Below are 26,212 nucleotides of genomic sequence, written 5' to 3' on the forward strand. Positions count from 1 at the left end.
TATTAAGTAATCATTGCAGCTTTGTTTCTGCAGATTTCTTTGGAAAGAAACGTTGAGAAAGCTGAACAAATCTGTCTTGGTAAACTGACGCAACATCTGTCTTTCAGTTTGGTTTGAGGATTGGTGCAGTGAGTTTGTTGTTGTACCATGATATAATGTTTGTAAGGTATCTACCTGGAACCATATTTGTAATTCTTCTCATTTCTTTTTTCGTGAGCATCTCAAGATGACGATGAACTTGTGGCTTGTACTGTTGCTGTTTCAAAAGACTACTCTACTTTCTTGAAAATTTTCTCAAGGAACTCATAGGAGGGCTTGTGCTTTTTGATATAATGACCTTGAATGGTTTCTTTTATTATATGTACTAATATCTGGACATACTCGTTCTCAAAGTTAGATGATAGCACACAAAAGTGTGGGGACTCTTGTTATTAATTTACCATTTTTGTCGGTTGAAACCAGTGTTTTTAAAACCGGACCGGTTATCAAACCGGAAATTTTTTGGGTCATGGGTCATTGTGGTTCGACCGGGTCTGAACCGGATTCGATTGGGTTTACTTAGATTAAACTAAATTTAATGATATTTTATAAATAATATGCATATTTTTTTTTAAAAAATAGATTATATCAAATAAAATGTTTAAATAGGCATAATGTGTAGAAAAACTTAAAAATTAAAATTAAAATCTAAAATCAATATGAAAAGCACATTTAAACTTTATTCGCAGATGTTATCACTACTCTACATCTTCTTCACCTTTAAAAAAAATTATATACACATTAGGTAAAAGTTATATTTTGAAATACAAATTTCAGAAACGAAAATGTTTTAATTATTTAAAGTCTTCAAAACAAGTGATCATGAAATAATTTTTTTTTTTAAAGTGAGAAGTAGACAAAAACAATATCTTGACGTGAATGTTAAACTTTGTGAATCTTGTAATTTATGAGTTTTAGAGAAGACAAAAGAAAAAGACTAGAGACGATACTTTATTAATCTTTGATAAATCTTATTTTTTACTTAAAAAAGAAGAAAATTAATTGTTTCATTAACAAAATTTTGGCTTATATACAAACCGGGGTTTGACCGGTTCATTGGGTCGCCGGTTCCCGGGTTTTTGACGGTTCGATAGGGATTTTTAAGTGGTTTGATTTTAGTTGGGTTTTAGCATTAACCCAACCCAGATTATTTTTGGTTCATGGTTCATGGTTCAATCCGGTCCGACTGCCGGTTCGGTCCGGGTTTTAAAACACTGGTTGAAACCCACGCGCCGGTTACTGTTAACGAATTGACGACTCGCGTGGTAGTGGTGAAGTGAGTATACGGTTCTGATTCATCAACTCAAAGCAGGAGGGGATGGGGAAAGATGGCGACACAACTACTTTGTACTCCCTCCTGAGTTAATATTTAAATTGATTAAATACTATTGATTAATAGATATTGAAAACTGTATAATAAAAATAAATAATTAATTTAGTTATGATATTTATTGTATTTTTAATAAACGTGAATATTCCAGAAAAAATCTTTTTGAAAACGAAATGATTAGTTGGTTAATAAGAAAAAACCTAAACTAGAGTATTCACTAATTTTGTAAACACCCATGATCATTAAGGGATTTAACTAAAAATTTATTAATGTTAATAAACAAATATGTATATGAGTTCTAAAACACATTTATTAACAACTAGAAAAAAACTTACAATAAATCTTAATATGCTATAATCAAAACCGTTACACAAATATTTTCATAAAAACAGTTCAACATATATTGTATAAGGCTTTTAGTGATAAAAATCATCAACTGTTTTTGAATCGTATTAAGTTGATTTATCTTTAATTATCAAATATTTTAACTAAGTTATCGTAATAAGTTAACTAAGAACACTTTAACTTAGACAAAATAACTGTACACTGACAGTGGGACAGTAGTAGCCTAAGTACATAAATAATGGGACTGTAAATCCAACTAAGAAAGATAATATGGATTCCAAGTAAAGAAGTTCGATTCACAACTGTTGTGAAATTATACGAAAAGAAGATCGGGTTTGCGGGAACTAGTAAATTTTTTTTTCTAGAGAATGAGTTAGATTATTGAACATGTGAAGGCATCCTTACACATGATTTCTCAAGATTCCTCACCAAGCATGACACTTAATGACAATTTTTATATTTGGCTGTCAAATATTACCATCAAATGGCCTAACTCATTCTCTAAAATACTGTTCTTAACTGGTTCCTGCAGATTATATTCCCATAGCGATTGTTAATCGAACATGTTTTACTTGGAACCCGCATAATCCCCGATAAAATAATTTTCTTTAGTTGGCTTTGTAATTACGTTATTTCTTTATTTAGGTTACCATCGTCCCACTAACAGTTTACAATCATTTTGTCTAAATTTGCCAATAAAGTTATTTACAAGTAAACATCAGTTTCATTACCTTAAGGATCCAAGGTTAAGAAGATGGCGAATATCGATTCAAATGATAGATAGTTGAGCAGGTTTAAGAAACTTGAGGAAGTTGAGCTTCTTTCTATGGTTCAAGTTCTGTGTTTCTAGCCAAAGAAACCTGGCAAACTTGTTACAAAACGGAAGAAACCATAATATTACACAAACTAGTGAAGAACAATACAAGTAAACAACAAAACATTTGCCTCCACTTTCAGTAATCGTCTCCTTTGGAAATAACCTCTTTGCAAGTTGGCCGCAGCAAGATAGTATGCTCAAACTGAGAAATATAGCTTCCTTTCACATCGCACAATGGAGGGCATGGCTATAAAACAACCCAAAGAAACCAAAATTCCATGAAAATCTTCATCAACATAGTAACTCAGAGGATATAGTCAGTTACCAAGTGTTACCTCAATGATGCCAGAATCACACAGATTCTTTAAAGCCATTAAGTATTTAGTTTCACCAAGACGGTCCAAATAGCGTCTGCAGAAGGCTAGAGTGGAGAAGTTCTTGTTAATGGTTGCAAGGAGTTGTTTAGCTCTTGGTAACCTCAGAGGGACATGACCCACATCGAAGTTTTTCATGTAATGGCTACATTCTAAGTCATCTCTCACATATCCTTTCCCTGCAGAAACGAGAAACAGTCTTAGCTAAATTTGATTCTGCAACCACTCAGTCCAGTGCCATTTCTTACCGGTTGATCCAAAAGTTTCAATGGCATATAGTTCACCCTCTTCCATCTTTGTCTGCTCACCTCCTTTGACATTAGGAACATATTTGTCAGCATGTATCTGATAGCGCCCAATGCTGTGCCCATTCAGGTTTCTGAGACTTTTCACTGACATGGCAAAAGAGACAACACTGAATTACACCTTTTTCTAATAACCTAAACATAGACTACCAAAAGAGTTACCACTGAAGTATTTTGCACAAAATTTTACCTTGGTAGACTTTTCCATTGATCTCTACCTCATAAGACTCCATGACCTCCTGAATTGCAGCACCAACATCACAAAGACGGACATCAACTCCAGCTTCCTGACACAAAAAAAAATTAACAGTTATCTTGTTTACTTGCCACAAACCAAAAGCATGTATTGAATAACTTCATTTGATTGTTGGCTCAGTGAGCTTAAATGACCTTTGGAAGCTCAAAATTCATTTGGACTTAACATACAAAGATCAAATGGAAGAACTTAACATGGTTGTTGAAACAAACATCAAAAAAGAACCACAAGATTGCAGAGACACTAATTATTAGCAACAGAGAAAGATATGAGCACCTTGATACCGGTGTATGTTGCTTCACGGGAGGCTGCTAAAAGAGGATCATACATAGGATTGAATGCAACTGTAAAAGCAGAATCAACAATGTACCCTGCCAAAACAAACATAGGTTAATGTTTTTAATGCGACATTTATATTAACAGAGATATACAAAAAAAAAAGAGCTTTGTTGTTTTTTTAGCATACCATCAATATGTGTTCCAAAATCTAGCTTCATCACATCATCATACTGAAGAACAGTCTTGTCTCCAGAGTTTGGTGTCCAATGAGCAGCAACGCTGAAGGTTCAAGTAAATTTGAGACACATTGATAGAGCGAAAGGATCAAAGAAATGAAGAGAGGATTAAAAAAAAGTAGGACTGACTTATTAAGAGAACATCCTGTAGGGAAGGCGATACCAGCTTGAAGACCATTCTCTGATATCAACTTACGAACAGTGTTCTCTAAGGTCTCACAGATATCAATCATCAACATTCCAGGCTTCATTATGCTTCTCATATACTTCCTAACTTGACGATGAACCTCTGCTGCTTGGCGCAGAGAGTTGTATATAGGCTTTTGTAGCCGCTCCATCTCTCTCTTCTCTTCAGATGTTGTTCTCCACAGATTACTACACATTACGAAACATAGAATCTAGTCTAGACAAACATTTTTACAGTCGATTTTTGGACAAAGAGCAAAAGGTATGCGAAACTCACTCGTCCTTGTACTCTTGGATTTCACCTTCAGGGAATTCTCCAGAAGGGAAGAGATCAATAACAGGAATTGAAGGTGGATCAGTCTGTTGAAGAGAACTCTTCTTCTTCTTCTTCCTATAACAGTCATCAGCTTTTGGAGTTACTTAAGATCGTTAAAGCAAGCATTGAAAGATAATAGACAAACAAAAACAATGACTTCTCAGTTCTCACTTGTTTTTACTTTTCTTCTTCTTTTTCTTCGTTGAAGACTCAGCTAAAAAGTAAAAGAAAACAACAAACTAATCAAACCATGAAACAAAGACACTAGAGAAACTCAAGAACCAAACTCACTTAAAACTACAAGATCAATCATAAACAAGCAATGATTTACCTTTGCTTCCCTCTTCTTCTTGGTTATTCTCCTTTTCATCTTCATCAAGATCAAGATTCTCAGAAAGGTCTGAAGCTAATAGAGCCTCTTTTCCATTAGAGGACTCTACTCCACCACTCTCCTCCATAGAAGCTTCCACATCAAGCTTTTCAATCTCCATATCAGCTAGTTCTAACAAGGACCTATAAGAGAACTCGTACAACTTTAAATGAGAATCGTAGAGATAAATGTAATAAGTCTTCTCTTTGGTTTTGAATAAAAGTCAAAACTATTTATTTACCATTCGTATTCAAGTTGTGTTTCGCTTCCGTAATATGATTATTTAGTCAAGAAAATTGTAAATTTCCCCAACATGACTTTGGTATCTAAACTTAATAACTCGACGCTCTTTATTAGGCCCATTAGTTAGAGGCCCATTAACATTAATCAGGCGTTATCAATTAATTTAAGTTCCCATTAATTAATTGATGAACCTGTCGTTCAGACAAGAAGTGCTCTGTCATCATTACTCAACGGCTACTTCTCTAATTGTCTCTTTCCTTCTTCCTCCTCTGTTCTAGTTTTCGAAGATAGTCAATTACGGTTTGGTTAATATCTCGTCGATTGCAATGGAAGCGAGAACCGGCCGGTATGTTCAAGAGCATCCATCGACGCCGGCGCCGGTTCCTCCGCCTTCAACGCGGCGGCCAAGGGTGAGAGAAGTCAGCTCGAGATTCATGTCTCCGGTTTCTTCTTCTTCCTCCTCCGGCGGAGATCTCCATTCGAATTCTCCGAGGCATCTTAACCACAATCACCAACAGCACCAGAAGTCTAGACGGCAGTTGAAATTATCAGACGGAGGTGAGAACCGATCTTCCGAGACTGCGCGTAGCCTACACTCGCCTTTTCCTCTTCAACAAAAACGATCAAAGCCGTTGAAAGAGAACCGTCTCGACACTCCGACGACGGTGCTACCTCCTCCGTCCAGATCTCGATTGAACCAACAGCGTTTGCTTACCTCCTCAGCGGCGGCTAGGCTTCTCCGGTTATCTGTCTCCACGGACGGTGAAGAAGACTACGACAGAGAGAAATCCAACGACTCAGATCACGCAAAGCTCTTCAACACTCCCGCCTCCTCACCTCTTCGCCGATCCCTGAGTTCATCTTGCCACGACGTTAGAGCTTCACTGTTGATTAAAGGTTCGTCATTGCCTCCCGTGGCACCTAACTCGAAGAGTCAAGCCGATACGAAGAGACAGAAGAAAGCTTTAGGACAACAAGTGGATACACACTGTCTGAAACTGCTTCAGAACCGCTACTTGCAATGGAGATTCGCAAATGCAAGTGCTCGGGTCAAAACACAAGCTCAGAAAGCTCAAGCCGAGGTCAGTTGTGTTTGGTAGATAGTTCTGCATGAATTTGACATAAACATCAGTGTAATAAGTAACTGTGGTTTATGTCAGATTCTACATAATGGTGGTGATCTTAAGGATTATGTCAGAACTAGCAGAAGTATTTATCTTTAATGGTGAATTAACTTTCTTGCAGAGGATGTTTTACTCGCTCGGTTTGAAAATGTCAGAGCTCTCCGACTCTGTGCAGAAGAAACGCTTAGAATTGCAAAGACTATTAAGAGCAAAAGTTGTGAAGGAGATTGTGGAGTCTCAAGTAAGTCAGATTGAAGACAGTACTTTTTACATCAACAAATGTTTGGTTGGTGACTAAACTGTTTTAACTCTATGCAGATTCCTTATTTAGAACAATGGGAAACTCTTCTTGAAGAAGAATACTTAACTTCAGTATCAGAAACATCCGAAGCTTTATTGAATGCTTCGTTGAGGCTCCCTCTTGATGCTGATATCAAAGTATGTATTGTGGTTTTCGATTAACTAGGAAGAACTTGTCCTCCCACTAAATACTTGAATATTTGATTATCAAAACCAGGTTGAGACTAAAGAGTTAGCTGAAACACTTGATGTTGCCTCAAAGTCAATGGAAGGCATTGTGCAAAACATTAGAAACTTTCTGCCTAAGGTACTTATCATTGTGTTTCACACAAGACATGAACATGAGAACATGAACAAATGTTGAAACTGAAACAACTTCCTTGATGCACTTTGCAGACACAAGAGATGGAGCCGTTGATGTCCGAACTAGCTAGAGTAAGCAGCAATGCAAAAGCATCAGCAGAAGACTGTGGAGTTGGATTGCTTAAGACACATTCATCACATGTAGGAACCTGTAACATAGATTTTGACATAACCCTTTGTTTCTTTTCAATTTCTGAAGGCTGAAGTGTTTTCTTCTTCTTCTGCAGATTGAAGAATGCTATCTTAGAAGTCAGCTTATTCAGCAGAAGTGTGAACTCCAAGGGAGCAAATATTTTGTTTGATGATCTCTACCCAGAATGGGGTTACCTTTACCATACGGTCAAGCACTGCAACATACACACACAAGCATTGAAGCTCAAGTATTCTTGCGGGAAATAATAAAATTTCGACCAGTTACTTACATTTAGTAAATATATTTTCTTCTTTCAGACTGTTAGTATAGTCTCTTGGGGCAGAAATGATCCTAGAAATGAGTTAACCAAGCTAAACCGGATCCAAATTACATAAATTTTGTAGTAAACCAGTATCGCAAGGAGCCCACACCCGGCCCATTAACGAAAACAAGGCTTTAAAACGAACGGATCTGATTTAATCACATATCCATCAGGATTGAGTCGGCGGAGGCGGAGCCATAAAAGTAAAACCTCCGGCGAGATTTCGATTAACGAGAGAGAAAAAATAAACCCGAATTTTTGAAGCGATCGAAAGAGAAAAGGGGCAATCATGGGGATGAAGTTTTTGAACAAGAAGGGATGGCATACGGGGAGTCTCCGTAACATCGAGAACGTGTGGAAGGCCGAGCAGAAACAAGAGGCCGAGCAGAAAAAGCTCGAGGAGCTTCGTCTCCAGATCGTCCAGGAGAAGGAGCGTTCTTAGTTTCGATCTCTTCAGGAACAAGCCGGTCTCGTCCCGTAAGTTTTCCTCATCTTCTCTCGTTCCCAATTGATTTTAACTGTATCTAATTTCAAAATTAGGGTTAGGATTTAGAGATTGTATCTTATGACTTGGCTGTCGATTCGTCTAGTGAATGTGCTAGAATTGGTATTCTGAAAATCGGATCTTTTGGTACCTTCGTGATAAAGTTGCTTTTCTTCTCTACGTGGTATATGAACTTTAGGGTTAGAGTTTGGAGCTCGTTTCTTATGATTTGGGGTAAATATTAGTGTAGAATCTATAATATGCGGTGATTTGGAGTTGTTGGTCGTTCTAAAGATCGTATTTTTAATCATGTTGCAGGAGGCAAGAGAGATTGGAGTTTCTGTATGATTCAGGATTAGCTGTAGGGAAAGGGAGTGCGAGTGGTTCAGGTGTGTCGTTTCAGAAAGAAGAGCAGCCTTTAGCGAATGCTGCTGATGCTGGTAATGGTGCTAGTGAGAAGCCAGATCCTTCGGCTCCTGGTGCGTTGTTCGAGGATAAGACGCCCTCTGCTAATGACTCTTGGAGGAAGCTTCACTCTGACCCTTTGCTTCTCATCAGGCAGCGCGAGCAAGAAGCTCTCGCTAGAATCAAGAATAACCCTGTGAAGATGGCTCTTATTCGAAAATCTGTAAGTTTGTTTTCCCCCTCTATTATTCATGTACATAAAGGGTATTGCTATTGAATATTGTTTGTGTGTTTTGCCTTTACTGACCTGTTGGAGAATTTTCTTATTTATAGGTGGAAGAAAAGGGAAAGGGCAAAGATGGAGACAAAAAAGAGCACAAGAAAAGGCATAAACATAAAAGTGGAAAGCAGCATCGTAAGGAAACTTCAACCAGACATCATTCTGATTCTGAGGAAGATTCTAGTGAAGAGAACGGAAGAAAGTCCCATCATCACAGATCATCAGTGGATCATGATGAACATTATGAGAGACGAAAGTCAGATTTAGACAAAGAGTCAAAAAGTTATAGTAAGCACTATGAGAGACAAAGGCCAGATTTAGAGGATGATTCCAAAAGAAGGGACAGACGTTATCAGCACTATGAGAGACGAAGGACAGACTTAGAGGATGAGTCCAAAAGAAGAGAATGTCACGATAAGCACTATGAGAGACGGAGGTCAGATGTGGATGATGAATCAAAGAGGAGCGAAAATCGACCAAGTGAGAAGTACCGGTCTCAAGAGGATAGAAAAAGGAAAACAGAGGATTTAGACAATGGGAAGCACCCCTCGAAGGAGAATGGATACCAGAATAGAAGGCGGAATGGTGGTGGTTCTAAACTATCGGAGGAGGAGAGAGCTGCTAGGTTTAAGCTAATGCAAATGGACGCAGAGGTGCATGAGGAGCAACGATGGAGAAGATTGAAGAAAGCTGATGAAACAGATGCAGTGGAAGCTAGCAAGAACAAAATCTCTACTGGGAAAAGCTTTTTGGACGAGGCTAATAAAAGTGTGTATGAAGTTGAGAAAGGTGGAAGCTCGACTATTGAAGAAAGTGTGCGTCGCAGAAGCTATTATTCACAGCGTGGAAATGAAGCTGAAGGCAATGCTTTTCGCCGCTAATGATGTGTTCCAACACAACAAGGTTTTGCGTCTTTGAAATGTAACAAAATTGGTAGTAAAAAAAGAAAAAAAAGTTTGTCTTGATTACTGGAACGAAAAGCTTTTGATCTTTGGACTTTGGATATGTGAGGCACAATAGTCTTAAGACCCATTACGTAGCCCATTTTGGGGTGGTCCAGTTCATTGCTAGTGGGACGTTGAAATATGGTACTAGGGGTGGGCATTTTACCCGATATCTTAAGCCACGTTTATCCGATATCTTAAGCCGCATCCGAACTCGATCCAAAAAATCCGAACTGAAATAGCAAAATATCTGAACGGATATTGAATTAGGAGAGATTGAATATCCGAACCCGAACGGGTAGTATCCGAACCCGAACGGGTAGTATCCGAACCCGAACGGGTAGTATCCGAACCCGAATGGATATCCGAAGATAACCGAACATATGTATAATTAACCTTATATTTCTAGTTTACATCTCTTATTTTATATAAAATGTTTATATTGATATTACACATACTTTAAGTTCATATGATATACATACAATTACGGAGAAAATGATTTGTTACTCACTTAAAATGCATGTCAAACTTTGTATTTCAAGAATTAACAAAAAGTTACATCCAAAACTTAAAAAAAATAATCAAATTAATATATTTTTAGTTTCAAAATGTCATGTCCAAATCAATTAACCATTTAATCTATTAAAAATTAAAAAAAATAATTAAGTGAAAGTTATATTTTTAAATGCAAGAAATTTGAGAAATGAATTTTTTTTTCAAAATCTAAATATCCGAACCCGATCCGAAATAACCGAATCCGAACTAAAAATACCCGAACCCGATCCGAAGTACAAAAATACCCGAACGGGTTCTACACCTCTATACCGAAATACCCGAAAATCCGAAATACCCGATCCGAACCCGAACGGATACCCGAACGCCCACCCCTATGTGGTACTAGTCAATAGACAATACATACCCGTGACAGGTAGTTAAGCATAATATTCCAATATTCCACTTTGGCTCCTTTATAGAAACCACGAGATGAAGCCACTCTCTGTCTTTTTTGAATACTTTTTCTTTTCTCAACCTTCCAAGTATGAAAAGGTTATTGTCCAGAAATATTAATTAATGTTTGGCGTATGCTTGTCGCATAATAGTTTTCATAAACATCGTTGGTATGTTATAACAATTGAAAATTGCAAAGCAAACATAAAGAAGCGATTTGGGTTGTTATGGAAACGTTTTGTCGTGTGAGGTTTTAACTTTCACTTTGTTTTCAAAGATTAGGACATTTGAGTGCAGAAGCTTTGCAACGAGGTTTCAACTTTCACGTGTAGCCTAATTATGTACAAATACAATGATGTCATTATCTCTTTTTCTGTTTATACCGTTTCCTTGATAAGGAATGTGTAATTTTGTGGAAATGAATCAAAGGTAGGATGTTTAAACCAAGTTGTTAGACTTTATGACCTCATTGTATTAAGGATTAACACTTATATTGAAGGTTATGTCAAACTATATATAGTAGGCAACAATGCGCAGAAGTGTTTATTTTGCTTGTGTTTGTAATTATAGTATTATTATTTTTATCACGAACGCGTGTTATAATAAATGTGTTTGAGATGCCACCATTCATGAATATATTGACCCTGCATGACAGTTTGAGTTTTGAACCTGGAATCAAAGGAAACACTCATAAATTAAAAGATCATTTATTGAGCATGAATATTCATCACTCTTTATTCCCTACAAAACCACAATAGAAAATTTAACTCTTGAACATCACCTTACATTTCGTTTCTTTTTGCGTGTAAATTGTCTCTGATGTTTAAAAAACAAAATTGTGATATTTATTCTTATTAATAATAACATATAGTTTTAATACGGGAGTTGTGCAATTTGCAAATTCATATATTATATATATCTACTGTGGCGGTGCGCATCAAATTTATATTTTAAGAAAAAACTTAAAATACCATATTACATTTTGATGAAAATTTATAAATAGAATTAGACAAACAAGTGTTTTGGCCAGTAATAATTTAATGGCCTTGGACATGAGTCGGCTTTATAAAAAGAGAAATACAAAGTAGGGAATGGAGATGGTAACAGAATGGAAAAAGAAAGGTGTGGGAGGGGGGAGTTGAGATTGTGATTTGAGACGATGTATTGTCATTTTGTCTCCCTAATAACATTATTAACCGACAATTAGTGGCTTCGTTCTTGACTTTACTCTGTTTTTCACATTGTTGTGGGTGCTCTCACTCCACCTACCCAATCAGCGCTCTTTCTTTCTAATCTGTACACTATGAAAAAATACTAAAATGTTTTTAAAATAGTGACCATTTTTTTTTTTTGAAACTAAAATAGTGACCATATTGCAGTGGGAAATTGTTTGAATAGCTGACTCAGTAATTTAAATATTCTCATTATTTTATTTTTTTTTTGCTAAAATTGTTTTGTTTTCGTTACCAATATCAATACCGTATGTTAAAGGTTTAAATTACTACTACAAGTACATGATAGATATGAAGCTGTGGATTATAAAATATGGTTTGTTTACGTAACTAGCGGATGATTATAAAAAAACAAGTTAGAAGAGAACTATCATTAATAATGCAAAAGTGTATATGTAGATGAGAAATTACCATTTAAAGTTGCTAATAATTTCCTTTCTGTTAATCTTAATAGGCCACATTAGATAATGAAAACAAAAAGAATTATGTAGATATATGTTCATTTGATCCTTCCAATGATATAACACATTATGTCAAAAATTATTTACTATGATTACAATAAATTTAACTTTTTTGATGTCAGTATATAAAAAAGATTTGAACTCGGGAACGCAAGTTTAAAATCCCAATAATGAGTCAGAAGAATAGAATGTTCCACTCAGTAAAAATAAACCTCCTTTATCTATAAAAGCTGAAAGTAAAAAGAAAAGATATTTAAAATAAAATAAAATAAAATGAATTATTACAGAAAAAAGATTCTGACAAAATAAAATTTAAATTTTCACTTTGTCTCTATTTATGTCCTTTGTGAAGGTTAGTGAACCTCGAACCAAGCGCAATCCCACTTCAACCCAAAAATCTCTTAAATAAATAAAAAAAAAAACTTTCTCTTCTTCTCTCTTCTCCCAAGAATCTCTCTCTGTAAGAAAAGCTTAAACCTTTTCAGTGTTTCGTTGACCATGGCAAAGGTTGTTAGCTTCTCGCTTGCTCTGTTAATGACGGTGGTGGTGATTCTCACCCCTTCAGCCGCCTCCGGCGAAAATGAGTTTTCCGATCTTAAAATCCGTACCCACTTGAAACGACTCAACAAGCCAGCTCTCAAATCCATAAAGGTAAATACTTTTACTGAAAGTTTCTGTTTTTGTCTGAGTTTCCGCAATAATCTCTGGTTTGGAACAGAGCCCAGACGGAGATATTATCGATTGTGTCCCAGTCACCGACCAACCAGCTTTATCTCATCCTCTGCTCATTAATCACACGGTCCAGGTCTATAACCTCTTCTCTTCTTCCTCTCTCAGTTCGACGGACTCTGTTTTTTTTTTTTTTTTTTGTTCTGACAATGTTAATGGGTTTGTTTAAAGATGACTCCAAGTTTCAACCCAGAGAGTGTCTTTAGCGAGAGTAAAGTTTCATCAAACACCAAGAATCAACAGTCTAGTGCTATATCTCAGCTTTGGCATGTGAACGGTAAATGCCCAGAGAACACAGTTCCCATCAGAAGAACGACAAAGCAAGATCTTTATCGAGCGAGTTCGGTCGAGAAGTTCGGTATGAAGAATCAGAAGAGTATCCCTAAGCGTATATCTTATGAGCCAGCTAGTGTCCTTCCGCAAAACGGTCATCAGGTAATATTCATTTCTTGTGCAATTGCATTAGTTTTGACCTTTTTTTGTTTTGTTTTGTTGTGAGTGATCATTAACAACGTTTCTACCTCTTTGGATCTGATGTAGCACGCGATAATGTATGTCGAAGATGGAGTTTTCTACGGGGCGAAAGCGAAGATTAATGTGTGGAAACCGAATGTGGAGCTGCCTAATGAGTTTAGCTTGGCTCAGATTTGGGTTTTGGGTGGAAACTTCAACTCTGATCTTAATAGTATTGAAGCTGGCTGGCAGGTGATTCCTCTCTTCTTGAACAGCCTTTTGGTTTCTTGTAATATAAAAAAAAAATGAGAGTTTTGTGTTTCTAATTCAAAGACTTGTGTGTGTGTTTCAGGTCAGTCCACAATTGTATGGTGATAGTCGCACTAGGCTCTTCACTTATTGGACTGTAAGTTTGTGAATATTTTCTATCTCTATGAGTGTTTTAGTATATTGAAGAATCATTTCTTTTGTCTCCCCTGTGAAAAAACAGAGTGATGCATACCAAGGAACAGGCTGCTACAATCTTCTGTGCTCAGGATTTGTTCAAATCAATAGGGAGATTGCAATGGGTGGATCAATCTCACCTCTGTCTAGCTTCGGAGACTCTCAGTATGACATTACAATACTTATCTGGAAGGTAAACCAGCAACCAGAATCCTACATTTTGTATAACTTAGTTAATTAATACTATATAATATAATATGTGTTGTATAACTAAACCTACCTTTAATATGTAACATAATGAGAAATTTGTTTGAGAAAATGATTAGGATAACACTAAAAATGTTTTTGTCACAAATATAGCCTTTAAAAATAAAAATGACCAAAATAGCATTTAATGTTTTATCAAAAGAGATAAATATACACTTATATGGTAAATTAATCTAGATATTAGGGTTTAGAGTTAAGGGGTGGAGTTTAGGATTTAGGGTTTAGGGTTTAGGGTTTAGGGTTTAGAGTTTAGGTTTTAGGATTTAGAGTTTAGGAGTAGGGTTTAGGATTTAGAGTTTAGGGTTAAAGGGTGGGGTTTAGGATTTAGGGTTTAGGGTTTAAAGTTAAGGGTTTAGGGTTTAGTGTTTAGGGGTGGGGTTTAGGGTTTAGTGTTTAGGGGTGGGGTTTAGGGTTTAGTGTTTAGAGTTAAGGGGTGAGGTTTAGGATTTAGGGTTTAGGATTTAGGGTTTAGGATTTAGAGTTTAGGTTTTCGGGTTTAGAGTTGGGGAGTGGGGATTTGGGATAAAATTTCAAATTTTGAAAAATAAAAAAATTAAATTTTTCAAAAGAGAAAATGCTATTTTGTCATTTTAGTTTTTGAGGGCTATTTTTGTGACATAAACTTAGAATTGTGCTATTTTGGAGATTTGCCCAATTTGTTTTAGTTATGTTCTGTTTGTTTTGGCATAAAACTAATTCTACCATTCCGTTTCGGTTTAGTTTTGTTTGAGGAATTTTGGTTTTTTTTTTGTTCTCAGGATCCAAAAGAAGGACACTGGTGGTTACAGTTTGGAGAAAAGTACATAATAGGATACTGGCCAGCTTCTCTCTTCTCTTACTTATCAGAAAGTGCGTCAATGATCGAATGGGGAGGTGAAGTGGTTAACTCACAGTCTGAGGAAGGACAACACACTACCACTCAGATGGGAAGTGGGAGGTTCGCAGAGGAAGGTTGGGGCAAAGCTAGTTACTTCAAGAACATTCAAGTAGTTGATGGATCAAATGAGCTGAGAAGCCCTGAAAATCTTCAAGTGTTCACTGATCAAGAGAATTGCTACAATGTGAAGAGTGGCAGTGGAGGTTCTTGGGGAAGTCACTTCTATTATGGTGGTCCAGGCCGAAACCCTAATTGCCCTTAAGATATGTCTACTTAGATCATTCCAAATTAGTCATCAACTGTATAAAACATTATTATATATACACATTCTTAAGTATATTGGTTTCAGATTGCAAGAGTGGTTTATTGTTTGTTTCTATGGTGTATTGGTGTGTAGAGAAGATAAATTTCTATAAAGAACATGGTCACATGTATACTGAAATCTATATGATCAGTTAATGAATGATATTTATTTTGTATATGAGCGGTAACAAATACACAAGGAGATCTATCTTGCGAATTGTGATAGCCCTTTTTAAAAAGTCAACAGATAACGTGGACCCAGACACCAGAAGAGAGTTGACTTAAATCCGTTGACGAGTTCTTAATCGAGAAGTATAAATCAGTTTAACATTAGTACGAGAATTAAATTAATTTAAGAAAGTATTCAAAGGTGTGAAATGAAAAATCAACAAAAGAATGTACCAATCGTATCATATACATTCATGTCTAGATTTAATAATGACCTGGTGCAATTACAAGCTCGTGACCTCAAGCGGAATGGCAGACTAACAAATGATAATCTTTTTACCAAAAACAAAAGAAAACAAAACAATTGACAATATTTTATTTGATAAGAAAAAACAATGATAGAATTGATACAGATAACGTTGAAGCCTAGGTTACATTTATACAATTGGTTTAGTTTGGTTAATTACTTATCGTTTGGTCAAATGTCATTTCATACTTTTGTTGACGATGATCCGGGTTAACCAAAAGCTACGAATGTAAATACGACTATACGGTAACTGAGCTGAAATCTCATCATCATCGCGTTGTGACAACCTACTGGGCGTTACTATCGTAAGCTACTGTAATGGACCTCGTTGTTGAATAGTACATTTTATATAAACGTAAACATAAGCATAAACTTTTTTTTTTTTTTTTTTTTTTTTTTGCTAAATAAGCATAAACTTAGGAATATATATGTTTATATAGTGAGTTTTGAAGATAAGATGTTGGTGAGTTTAACGCCATATCCGGTTCTTCCACCAATTGTTTCCTCACATCATCGGTGAAGTTGCTACTTGTCACTCTCTTGATCTTTTCCAACGATTATATATTTCCTCCTCAAAATGAAAATGGAACAAGTTTATGTCATAATAACATAACAAATGAGTAAAAATGTGTAACATCCCAATTTATGATATATGTTAAAAATGTTTAAAAGAATTGATTTAGCTAATCAAAGTGGACTTTACTTTTCCGATCATATATCAATTTAAAATTTCAGGGCTCAACTTGTTTTAGTTGGAGTAATGGAAGGATGAGTGACATATCATAAAGTCATATATTTATTTTAAGGTCAGTAAACAGGTTTTAGAGCTTTTGAAAAATTAACGACCTCTCATCGCATAGAATGGATCCACAGGCCGAGTGAACGGGCGTAGGAGGCTCATTATTCGTGAGTGGTCGGAGTGTTATAAATGGTATCAAAACCAAACCCAAATAAGTGTGGACCTCTTGTGTGGTCTCACACTAACAAGGATCACGATGAGGACATTGAGGATTTGCATTCTTTGAGAATGGACTAATTGTAACATCCCGATTTGTAGTATATGTAAAAAGACTTAAAAAAATGATTTGACGGTCTATGTCACCGAAGTGCACTTACTATTTTAGTCATACATCCGTTTATAATTTCATGGTTAAGCATGGTTTATCTATATTGATGGAAAGATAGGTGACTTAGCGGGAAGTAATTTTTGGTATCGTGTGAATGAGGTCATAGCATTGGGAAATGTCTCATGGTGATTGCATGGTTAATAAACAAGTTTTCAAACTTTCAAAAAATTAATGCATTGCTTGTCGCACGGAATAAGCCTCCATGTCAAGTGAGCAGACGTGGGAAACCCATTGCATATTGTAATGGACGATACTGTTTGTTAGGGGTTTAGGTTTAGGTTGACGTCAGAATTGAAAAATAAAACCTATGGTTTTAATTATTTTTCCCAATGTTAAGAAAATGCTAGGTGATAGTTAGGCGCTTTATATGAAATTATTAATTAGGTATGCGTCTATACCAATTTTTTTAATCGTTTCATTTAAGTACGATTTGTTGATTTGCTTATTAGGCGGACACTTAGATGCCGCATGCAACACCGATATTTATAACACTCATTTTCCTTTGTTATCTATTGTTAGAATTCTATGATTTTGAATCACTTGTGATGTAAAATTTATGCGCATAGATGAAATTGAGTTTCAACCCAAAATTAATTTTAAGTACACCGAGAAAGATGCAAAGGCTATAATCAGGTTTGGTACAAGACTGGAGAGTGTCCCAACGACATTGTTCCCATCAGAAGAAAGAAGAAATATCTCTTAAGACCAAATCCATGGAGAGGTTTGGGTGAAAATCTCATGAGATCATCCCAAGAACTACAACCTTTGATCCAGCAATTATATTGGTCATAAGGTACGTCTCTATGCACACACATCTATTGTTGTCTTGTGCAGACCCGACCTTAAGAAAGTCCAAAATAATTTAGGATGGAAACACAACAAAGAATTTAAAGGCTTGTAAAAAAAAAATGGTTCAAAATGTTGTTTAGAGGATTCGAAGCTGGTATCTTCAGCATTATAACCACAAATTTTAACTAACTAAGATACTAGAAACGTTGAAAAATTGGCCGAAACTTTATATATTTTATACAGGGCCGGAAGCTTATGCTTCCATAACTTCTGTCCAGGGTCGCTGCTGGTCTTGTGGCTATCATTGTCCCTTAATTTCTTTTGGAGTGGCTTTAGACACGGTAAATGAGTTTGAGGAATGTAAAGTACCTTTATGGGACAGAAGTTGCGGTAAATCTTGGAAATCATATGTCCAAAGTCCCAAAGAGTTTAGCTTGGGTCAGACTTGGGTTGTTTCGGGAAATGGCTCTAGTCTTAACACCATTGAAGCTGGATTTGGCAGGTTTGGTCTCTTCTTCACTACAACTTTGTTCTTATGCAAAAGTCGTAACTAACTCTTATCTTTGCTTGTCTTAATTTATAGGTTTAGGGTTGTTGCGGAGGAGTATATGAAAGAAGTAGAGGAGCCAGTGAAGTTGAATAATATGAGACACTGCGATTATTACCTAAGACTGTTTCTTTTTTTTTTTTTTTTTTTTTGTCGTCAACTATTACAGACTCATACGGACTCTGTAAACCAAACCGGGTGATCTGCATCCATGTTACAAGAAAACTTGCTTTTAGCCACAACTTAGCCACAAAACTTTTGTGGACAGTATAAAACAGCTACAAAATCTCCGCAAAATTAGCCACTACTTACAAAATCTAAAATTTGTGGCCATTTGTTGTTTTTTTGTCGCTCCATAGCAGCAAAATAACTTTTGTGGCTATTCGAAGAAACACAGCCACAATTAACTACAAAAATAAATTGTGGATATACATTTCCACAAAAATCCCCCACAAGATTCATGGCTTCCGTATCCACAACTTTACTCGCGGATAATTGTTGTTATATAGCTACAAAATGTACTTTGTGGCTATCTCGAGGATAAAAAACCACAATACGCTTCAGAATAAATTGTGGACATATATTATCCGTAAATATCCACAGAATTTTTCGTTAACATTTTAACCACAGACTTAAATTGTAGCTATCCGTAGAAATATAATTTTTAAAATGGCATGTGGTCACAAATGTGGTTGTGGTTATAATATTTAAAAGATTATAATGTTAAGAAAACATATCAGCATGTTCAAATCTGGTTCCATAATTAATTACATTAACTATCTACGCTTGTACTAGGATTTGTACGATACATTAAATATGTTATACATTTTTTACTTTTTTTTAGGTTGCAGGGAGAACATATCTTTATATTACCAAAAAAAAAGATAAGAATTTTTTTTAAAAAAAAAGATAAGAATTTTTTTTAAAAAAAAATGAAGATACAAAGTAAAACAATTTCACATATTACTAGGCATTTCAATTCTCGGTTTGCTTCATGGTCTGGTTCTTCGGTTCTAAAAGTTTAGGATCTATTAAAATATTGAGTTTGGTTTTGTTTATTTCGTTTTTTTTGTTTGGTTTGGGTAACCAAGTTGAAATCCGTCTTATTTCCAAAGTAATTTAAGATTCTATCCGGTTTTGATTTTTTTTGTTAATTTGGGTTAAAAGTGAAAAAAAAAAAAATTTTGAGATTAATATCAGATATTTTGGGGTTGCAGATAAAAACTCGAATAATTCAGATAATTTTAATTATTTTGGATCAAAATTATATTAGTCATTTAACTTTTTGGTTATTTAACTTATAAATAATTTTAAGTTATTTTTATTTTTAAAATAAATATAATTAGTATATATATATATAGATATATTATATTATAGAAATTTGGGTACTTATTTGGCTCTCGGTTTGGTTCGAATTCAGTTTTTTTTTTTGGTTCAATAGATATATATGGTCCACTAATATAACTGTTGGGATTCAAACTCGAACCGAACTTATTTTCCGATTTAGTTTAATTTGGTTCTTTGGTTCCAGATAAATGTGTGAAAGACTAGTTGCATCAACTATAAAAAAGCTCGGAAAATAATTATTTTAAATATTTAAGAAGTAGCCATAGACTAGCATCATAACTACAAAAGATATTAACTAGATTTTGGGACCGAAAAATAAATGATTCATCGCAACACTATTAAAGAGTAAACACAAAAAATGAGTAATGAAGAATCATATATTATTGACAAAAAAAGAAGAATCATATATTAACAAGTCACATGTTGTACATTAAATATAAGTCATATAATCAATCTCTCATAAGGTTGTAAGATGCATATTTATTGGTTCAGACAAATAGTTGATGGGGCAAAGAATATACTCTTTAACCACAAATATAGCTATCTAAAGAATATCTATATTTGATGGAGCAAAGAATATATTTTCTTTAGCCTCAAATATAACTACGTAAAGAATATGTATATTTGATGGGGAAAAGAATATATCTCTATAATATTATTTGAGAAGTCAGTTTTCTACGTGTCATGTTCACGTTAATCTTTACAACGGTTATTTACAGAGATACCCTTAATGAATTAAAATATTGAATTAATATATTATTATTAATTTTTTTGTTTAGTTTTCTTGTAAAAAGAAAAAAATTATAAAGTTTAAAAACGAATTTAAAAACAAAAATATATGTATATAAAATATGATTTTATTAAAAAGGAAAGTTCCCAAAATAATAATATTCCATTTAAAACATATTTTTACCGAACAAAAATATACTTATAACCGAGAAATAAAACTAATTTGATTTGAATTAATTAGAATAAAAAATAATTTTACTTGAGTTTGAATTTGACAGAATTTATTTAACTCGACTAATCCAATTTATATCCTAAATCAAAGATCTAACCACAATTAAAATATATAATTTATAATAATAATATATTTATTTTTATACATATTTATTGTAGGATGACTCAAAATATATTAATAAATAAAAATAAAATATTAACTAATTGTTACAATATAATTAAATATATATATGTATGAATCTTCAGAATATTATCATTATATTCATTTATGTAATTTTCAATAAAAACTTCATTTATTTTTTACTTAATTTTAAGAAAAATATATATTACGTTATACATCATCTTACTAAAATATATTTACATATCTGGAAAAACAACCATTCTAAATGCAAATAAGAATTTAATCAAAATTTACTATATTTAGAATAAAATATTATAGTCCAGTTCGGAGAAATAGATGCAATCCAACATACCTACGTGATAAACAAATCGATTGTTTACCCAGAAACAACCAAACCGACTAAATAAAACATATCCAAAATCATATGTCTAGTTAAAATAATATAATATTATCAAAACAAATTATACAAATAAATTATAAATTTAGTTAAAGCCAAAAGTAAATATCAATTAATTATAATATATTATCTTTATAAATATTTATATCCGTGCATGATCACGGGAGAATCACCTTGTATATATATACATTAGATGGAGCAAAGAATATATTCTCTTTAGCCATAAATAATTGATGGGGCAAGGAATATTTCTATTTGAAGCCTAAGATGATTATAAATTGTAAACAAGCTCGACATCGTTTCATAACACAAGAAACAAACTTTCTAAAAAATGGGAGATTTCTTTCAATCAAGAGAATGGATGTATAAAAGATTAAAACGTTCTGATCATAGTTTGTGCGGGAAATTTATTGAGGGTGTAAACACTTTTATTTCTTTTGCTTGTAATCAAGCATTTTTTCTTGAGTGTGGGAAGTTGTTTTGTCCTTGTAAAAAATGCAAGAATCAAAAATATCGCGATGTTGATACAGTGACGAAACATCTTATGTTGAAAGGATTTACAGAAAATTATTACTTGTGGACGCATCACGGAGAAAATTGGCAATACAATGATGGTGAAGCCTGTTCATACGGCAATTTCAGGTATTCAATATTTGAAATAATTATTATTTTTTTTGCCAAAAAGATATAATACTCTTGCTGAATATTTTTAATTAATATTCTTATTTGTTCAATTTGTGTAGATATCGCACTCTTCTTTCGAGATATATCTGCCAAAATCTTGAAGATTGAAGATGTTGCTAGACTGAAAGAAAATATTGCAATTATGCTTTGCAATCTTGAAAAAATATTTCCACTGGCATTCTTTGATGTGATGGAACATCTACCTGTCCATCTCCCAGATGAAGCTTTACTAGGTGGTCCGGTCCAATATAGGTGGATGTATCCGTTTGAACGATACATGTATCATCTGAAAAAAAAGGTTAAAAACAAAGCCAGGATCGGAGGATCAATAGTGGCTCAGTGTGTGAATGAAGAAATTTCTTACGTGACAAATAATTATATTGCACCTTCAACAGTTCAAGTCCCTGAAAAAGATGTCAACGAAATCAGATTCACTTACAAATATCTTGATGTTCCAATAATGTTCCAGCAAGAAGGAAGAATCAGTGGAAAATCAAGTAGTGCATGGTTAAATGACGAAGATTATAATATTCTTCAGACATTTTTATTGCTCAACTGTGAAGTATTTGAACCATATGAGAGGTATGTTATGTTATTTATAATTAATAATGACGTAGATGGTTATGAATATATAATGGATATCTAGAAAACCAATAATATATATGCAGGATGTTTGAAGATTATATGATGGATAACCACCCAAACATAACTTCTAACGATATGACAAGAGCAAAAGATGAAAAATTTGCAATGTGGTGTAAAGATTACGTAAGTGCGAAAGTTATATACATGTTATAACATATTATATACATGTTTTTATCTCAGCTATTAAATAAGAAATATATGCAGATTAACAATGCTAGCAAATCATTTGAATTTCCATTGTGGATGTTGGAATTTGTACAAGGTCCAAAGCACCAAATCACGTCATGGCCTATGTATTATTCGAGAGGATATCATTACCACACACAAAGCCATGGACAAAATAAAAAGAAAATGAATTTTGGTGTTTGTGTTCCTGGAACTACCGAGACCGAGTATTTTGGACTTATCGAAGAAATATTCATGATAGAGTATCATGGTGCCGTTGGGTTAAAAGCCATGATTTTTAAATGTCATTGGTTCAACATCGATCAAGGAATACGAAGACATCCATCTGGCAATGTTGATGTTTGCCCACAAATGCATTATGACAAGTACGATCCTTTTATATCACCAGAACAATGTGATCAAGTATGTTATGTTCCTTATACTCGTCTACGATCAAGAAGAGAAGAATGGTGGACAACAATAAAAGTTATGCCGAGAGGATTTTTTGAAACTAAAGAAGTTTCTCAAAATGCAATACAAAACAATATTGTTGATCATGTGATATCATCCACTAATATTGTGCGAGTCGAAGCACATGCAGTCCAAGATGATTCAAATTACGAACCGATGCCAATGATTAATCCAGAAGATGAATATTTATCTGAAAATGATTTTATCGATCAGTATGACGAATATTCTTATTCAGATTCGCATTCGGACTAATAATATTGTATGAATAAATGGTTTAAAAAATAATGTATGTGTTATAAAACAAATTAGAAGATAAATAATAATTTGTAATGTATTTAATATTGTATGAATAAATGGTTAAGAAAATAATGTATGTGTTCTAAAACAAATAAAAAAACAAATAATAATTTGTCATGTATTTAACTTAATTCCTTTGTTTTAATATTGTTTTTAATTTATCTTTGAATGCTAAACTTTATCAAAATTCCTATTTAATTATTAATAGTATTGTTGTAAAATACTAACCACAAAATTCTTAAGTGGCGGGAGTAATTTCCCGGGTATATAACTCCCGTAGAAACAAATAGCGACAAGTAGATTGGTAACAATCTAAAAATTAGAAAGTAATCACGAAATTTTTCACTTCCCGGGTTGTTTTCCCGGCTAAACCAATATCAGCCACTTGATTTATTAATTGAAAAAAAGGAAGCTAATCTACTTGTTTGCTCCGCCTACAAATATTACGTATCTATCTTGTCCTCTTCTCACAGTCAATCTCTATCCTTTCTCACAGTCAATTTAAAAAAAAAAAAAAGCTAACCCTCAGTATCCTTTCTCTCTTCCTTACGTTCCTCTGTTTAAGGTCAGAAATCTCTTATTTGTTTCCCTTTTAGATTCGTATATTGAAATCTGAGGGGTCAATCTTCTGGGTTTTTAATTTTCATGTTCTGTTTCGTTTTAGGGTTGGGGTCAATGTACAACCCATATTTGTAATGTTCAAGTATTTGTAATGTTTTTTTTGTTCTTTTGCAGATGAATATCCTACGTGGTTCTTCTTCAGGGCCAGCTAAGAGGAGCCGTCAAACTTGTCTTCCTCCTGGATTGAACAGGCCTGCTACGTCCGCTTCTCTTCCTCCTGGAGCGACCAGGCCGGCTTCGTCTGCGTCTCGACATCCACTTCCAAGCTTAGCTGCTGTGATGAGTGCACCAGAGAGACGTAACATGCCTCTTCTCCATCCACAAAGGCCCAATGGAACTTTATGGTGAGTTCAGTGTTTCAGTTATTTGTTTGTCGTTTTAGTGTTTGAGTTATTTTTAAAGTTCTGTCTTTTGAGTTATTAGTTCAGACAGGAACTAAAGGATAAAGATGATTTGTTGACTTGATAACGTCTGTTTAAAACGACTGTATTTTTAATTATGTGTTTGAGTGTTTAATTTATTTGTTAAGTTTTGTATTTGAGCTATGGTTCAGACAGTGGTCTTGTACTAGGTCTAAGGGCTATTGTAATGCTTTGAGTTTACATTGGTCTTTGTCTCATCTAACAAAATGTTTTGGTGCTTTTTTTTCATAGGTTTGGGATAGACGATTGCATCCGGAAAAATGTAGTGTCAACATATCAGTCAAACATTTGGGGACCATGGTGGACCTACAGAATGGTGCCAGATGAGAAGAAGGTCGCTTGGTGGACTAGTTTTCTGGTAGCTTCTCTAGATTTACTTTGTTTATTGGTTGATATAGTTGTATAAGCTCTCACCTTATTCTAATTAACTCTGTTTTTGTTGTAGCAACAATACTATTGGGATCCTAAGCATCACAGTCAAGTTCGTTTTCAGTGGGAACAAATTCTGAAAAGCTCAATCAGAGACCTTGCTTAGGAGGAGATCAGAAGAAAAAAAGAAGCCAGATTTTATTGGCCTAGCAGATTGGAACTTGATGCTAGAGACTTGGCAGGAGGAGCCACACCAAAAGAGGAGCAAAACGAATTCTGAGAATGCTTCCTCAAACCCAGAAGGTTTAGGCACTCACCGTCATACTTCAGGATCAAAAAACCACAAGCGTTATGCTTATGACTTGGTTAGTCTATTTTTATATTCCATCAGCTTTATCTTCTGTAACTTACATAAATTTTTTAACACCATTTGCAGACTGTTAAGGCTGGTGGAGTAGCACCTCCAGTCACTGAAGTAGTGCGTATGACCCATACTCGCAAGGATGGCACTTTCATTGACAAAAGAGCAGAAGGTTTTGTGAAGGCTGCCGAGGCTCTTACATTGGAGTGATCACAAGGTTCCTGTCTGACTGATGAAACCCCATCAGCACCCTCTACCCAGCAGCTCAACGCTGCTTACATTGAAGTAAGAATCTCCTAATCTAACTTACATAATCTATTTTAATAGCAGAATGAATTTAGTTTTGCATAATGAATTGATCGACACTGTTTTGTTTGTCTATATCCATGAGTCTTTTCAATTTTTTTTTCTTGTAGGTGGCAACCAATGGCAAAGGGCGAGTTTATGGGCTTGGTTCAATTCAGGATATTGATGATGAACCAAGTGAGACTGCACCAGCATCTTTATTTACACATGTGGCAGTTGATGGACGCTTGACCACCATGGAGGGTGTTGTAACTTGCTTGAAGGATGATGTTTCCGGCTTGAAGGAGGATGTAATTGGTATTAAGCGAGGCATTGAGGTTCTGATGAAGATGAATGGAGTGGACCCTGTTACCTTTGAACCTATTCAGCGTGAGAGCGATGCATCTGTTCGAACTCCCCAATCAAGCCAAGAACTTGACCAAAATTCTCCCGTACATTAACTCTGATCTTGGTGTCTTTTGTGTTTATACTAAGTTAAGCTCTAACATCACTAGATGTCTTTTGTAAAAACATCACTAGATGTCTTTTGTAACTTCTGAAGAACATCATTAGATGTCTTTTGTAAAAAAAATTTATAATTTTAATGGTATTTGAATGTTTAAATTAATTATTATGTTGTTTAATGCTTTAAATTTGATTTCAAATTATTAATCAGTACAGTTTAAAAAATAAATCAAAATAAATAATAAAGCCACAGAAAAGCACATATAAATTTGTGGCAATTTTTAAAATAAAACCACAGATTTCCACATAATAAGTTGTAGTTATAAAAGCCACAAATACAAATAATTGTGGTTATTTTGTGTCTAAATTTCCACAAAACGTTTTGTTGTTATCAGTAGAAATAAAGCCACGATTTTAAGTGGCACGAGTTGTGGCTAATAAAACCACAAAAAAATTGTGGCTATTTGCGTATTACATCCACGATTAGTTTTGTGGGTGT

The 26,212-nt window shown here is 34.5% G+C and overlaps 5 protein-coding genes and 1 pseudogene across 6 annotated transcripts; 5 read left to right on the top strand and 1 right to left on the bottom strand.

The window, feature by feature from the left end:
• Window positions 1-2,517: 2,517 nt before the first annotated feature.
• LOC106388356 (methionine aminopeptidase 2A) lies at window positions 2,518-5,055 on the bottom strand. 2 transcript variants are annotated; one of them, XM_022699165.2, is made up of 10 exons: window positions 4,815-5,055; window positions 4,655-4,697; window positions 4,445-4,558; window positions 4,111-4,356; window positions 3,933-4,024; window positions 3,743-3,837; window positions 3,401-3,497; window positions 3,154-3,297; window positions 2,867-3,084; window positions 2,518-2,778 (listed from the first exon to the last, which is right to left on the bottom strand). In XM_022699165.2, exons 1-10 carry the CDS (start codon window positions 4,972-4,974, stop codon window positions 2,668-2,670), a joined length of 1,320 nt encoding a protein of 439 aa, XP_022554886.1. In that variant the 5' UTR covers window positions 4,975-5,055; the 3' UTR covers window positions 2,518-2,667. The 2 variants fall into 2 exon arrangements, with proteins under 2 accessions (XP_022554886.1, XP_048608649.1); XM_048752692.1 differs by lacking the exon at window positions 4,655-4,697 and having other exon boundaries at window positions 4,815-4,940.
• A 188-nt stretch (window positions 5,056-5,243) lies between these two features.
• On the top strand, window positions 5,244-9,566 carry LOC106388355 (protein ENDOSPERM DEFECTIVE 1). The gene is made up of 8 exons (XM_013828406.3): window positions 5,244-6,178; window positions 6,342-6,461; window positions 6,539-6,658; window positions 6,738-6,827; window positions 6,917-7,024; window positions 7,111-7,815; window positions 8,141-8,450; window positions 8,561-9,566. Exons 1-6 carry the CDS (start codon window positions 5,423-5,425, stop codon window positions 7,183-7,185), a joined length of 1,269 nt encoding a protein of 422 aa, XP_013683860.2. The 5' UTR covers window positions 5,244-5,422; the 3' UTR covers window positions 7,186-7,815; window positions 8,141-8,450; window positions 8,561-9,566.
• Window positions 7,628-9,566, top strand: LOC106388354 (annotated as a pseudogene).
• Window positions 9,567-12,449: 2,883 nt separating this feature from the next.
• On the top strand, window positions 12,450-15,341 carry LOC106388353. Its single transcript, XM_013828405.3, has 7 exons — window positions 12,450-12,743; window positions 12,811-12,897; window positions 12,993-13,256; window positions 13,362-13,526; window positions 13,627-13,680; window positions 13,765-13,911; window positions 14,744-15,341. The coding sequence occupies exons 1-7, from the start codon at window positions 12,591-12,593 to the stop codon at window positions 15,122-15,124; spliced, it is 1,251 nt and encodes a 416-aa protein (XP_013683859.1). The 5' UTR covers window positions 12,450-12,590; the 3' UTR covers window positions 15,125-15,341.
• A 5,501-nt stretch (window positions 15,342-20,842) lies between these two features.
• LOC106385497 lies at window positions 20,843-25,882 on the top strand. The gene is made up of 9 exons (XM_048752693.1): window positions 20,843-21,570; window positions 21,672-22,194; window positions 22,281-22,380; window positions 22,462-23,755; window positions 23,926-24,155; window positions 24,465-24,591; window positions 24,679-24,967; window positions 25,039-25,248; window positions 25,380-25,882. Exons 1-4 carry the CDS (start codon window positions 21,537-21,539, stop codon window positions 23,143-23,145), a joined length of 1,341 nt encoding a protein of 446 aa, XP_048608650.1. The 5' UTR covers window positions 20,843-21,536; the 3' UTR covers window positions 23,146-23,755; window positions 23,926-24,155; window positions 24,465-24,591; window positions 24,679-24,967; window positions 25,039-25,248; window positions 25,380-25,882.
• Window positions 23,926-25,709, top strand: LOC125582943. The gene is made up of 6 exons (XM_048749414.1): window positions 23,926-24,155; window positions 24,465-24,591; window positions 24,679-24,714; window positions 24,845-24,967; window positions 25,039-25,155; window positions 25,380-25,709. Exons 1-6 carry the CDS (start codon window positions 23,926-23,928, stop codon window positions 25,707-25,709), a joined length of 963 nt encoding a protein of 320 aa, XP_048605371.1.
• Window positions 25,883-26,212: the final 330 nt, after the last annotated feature.

The sequence above is a fragment of the Brassica napus genome, chromosome C3 (assembly GCF_020379485.1).
Source record: "Brassica napus cultivar Da-Ae chromosome C3, Da-Ae, whole genome shotgun sequence".
Classification (NCBI taxonomy): Eukaryota; Viridiplantae; Streptophyta; class Magnoliopsida; order Brassicales; family Brassicaceae; genus Brassica; species Brassica napus.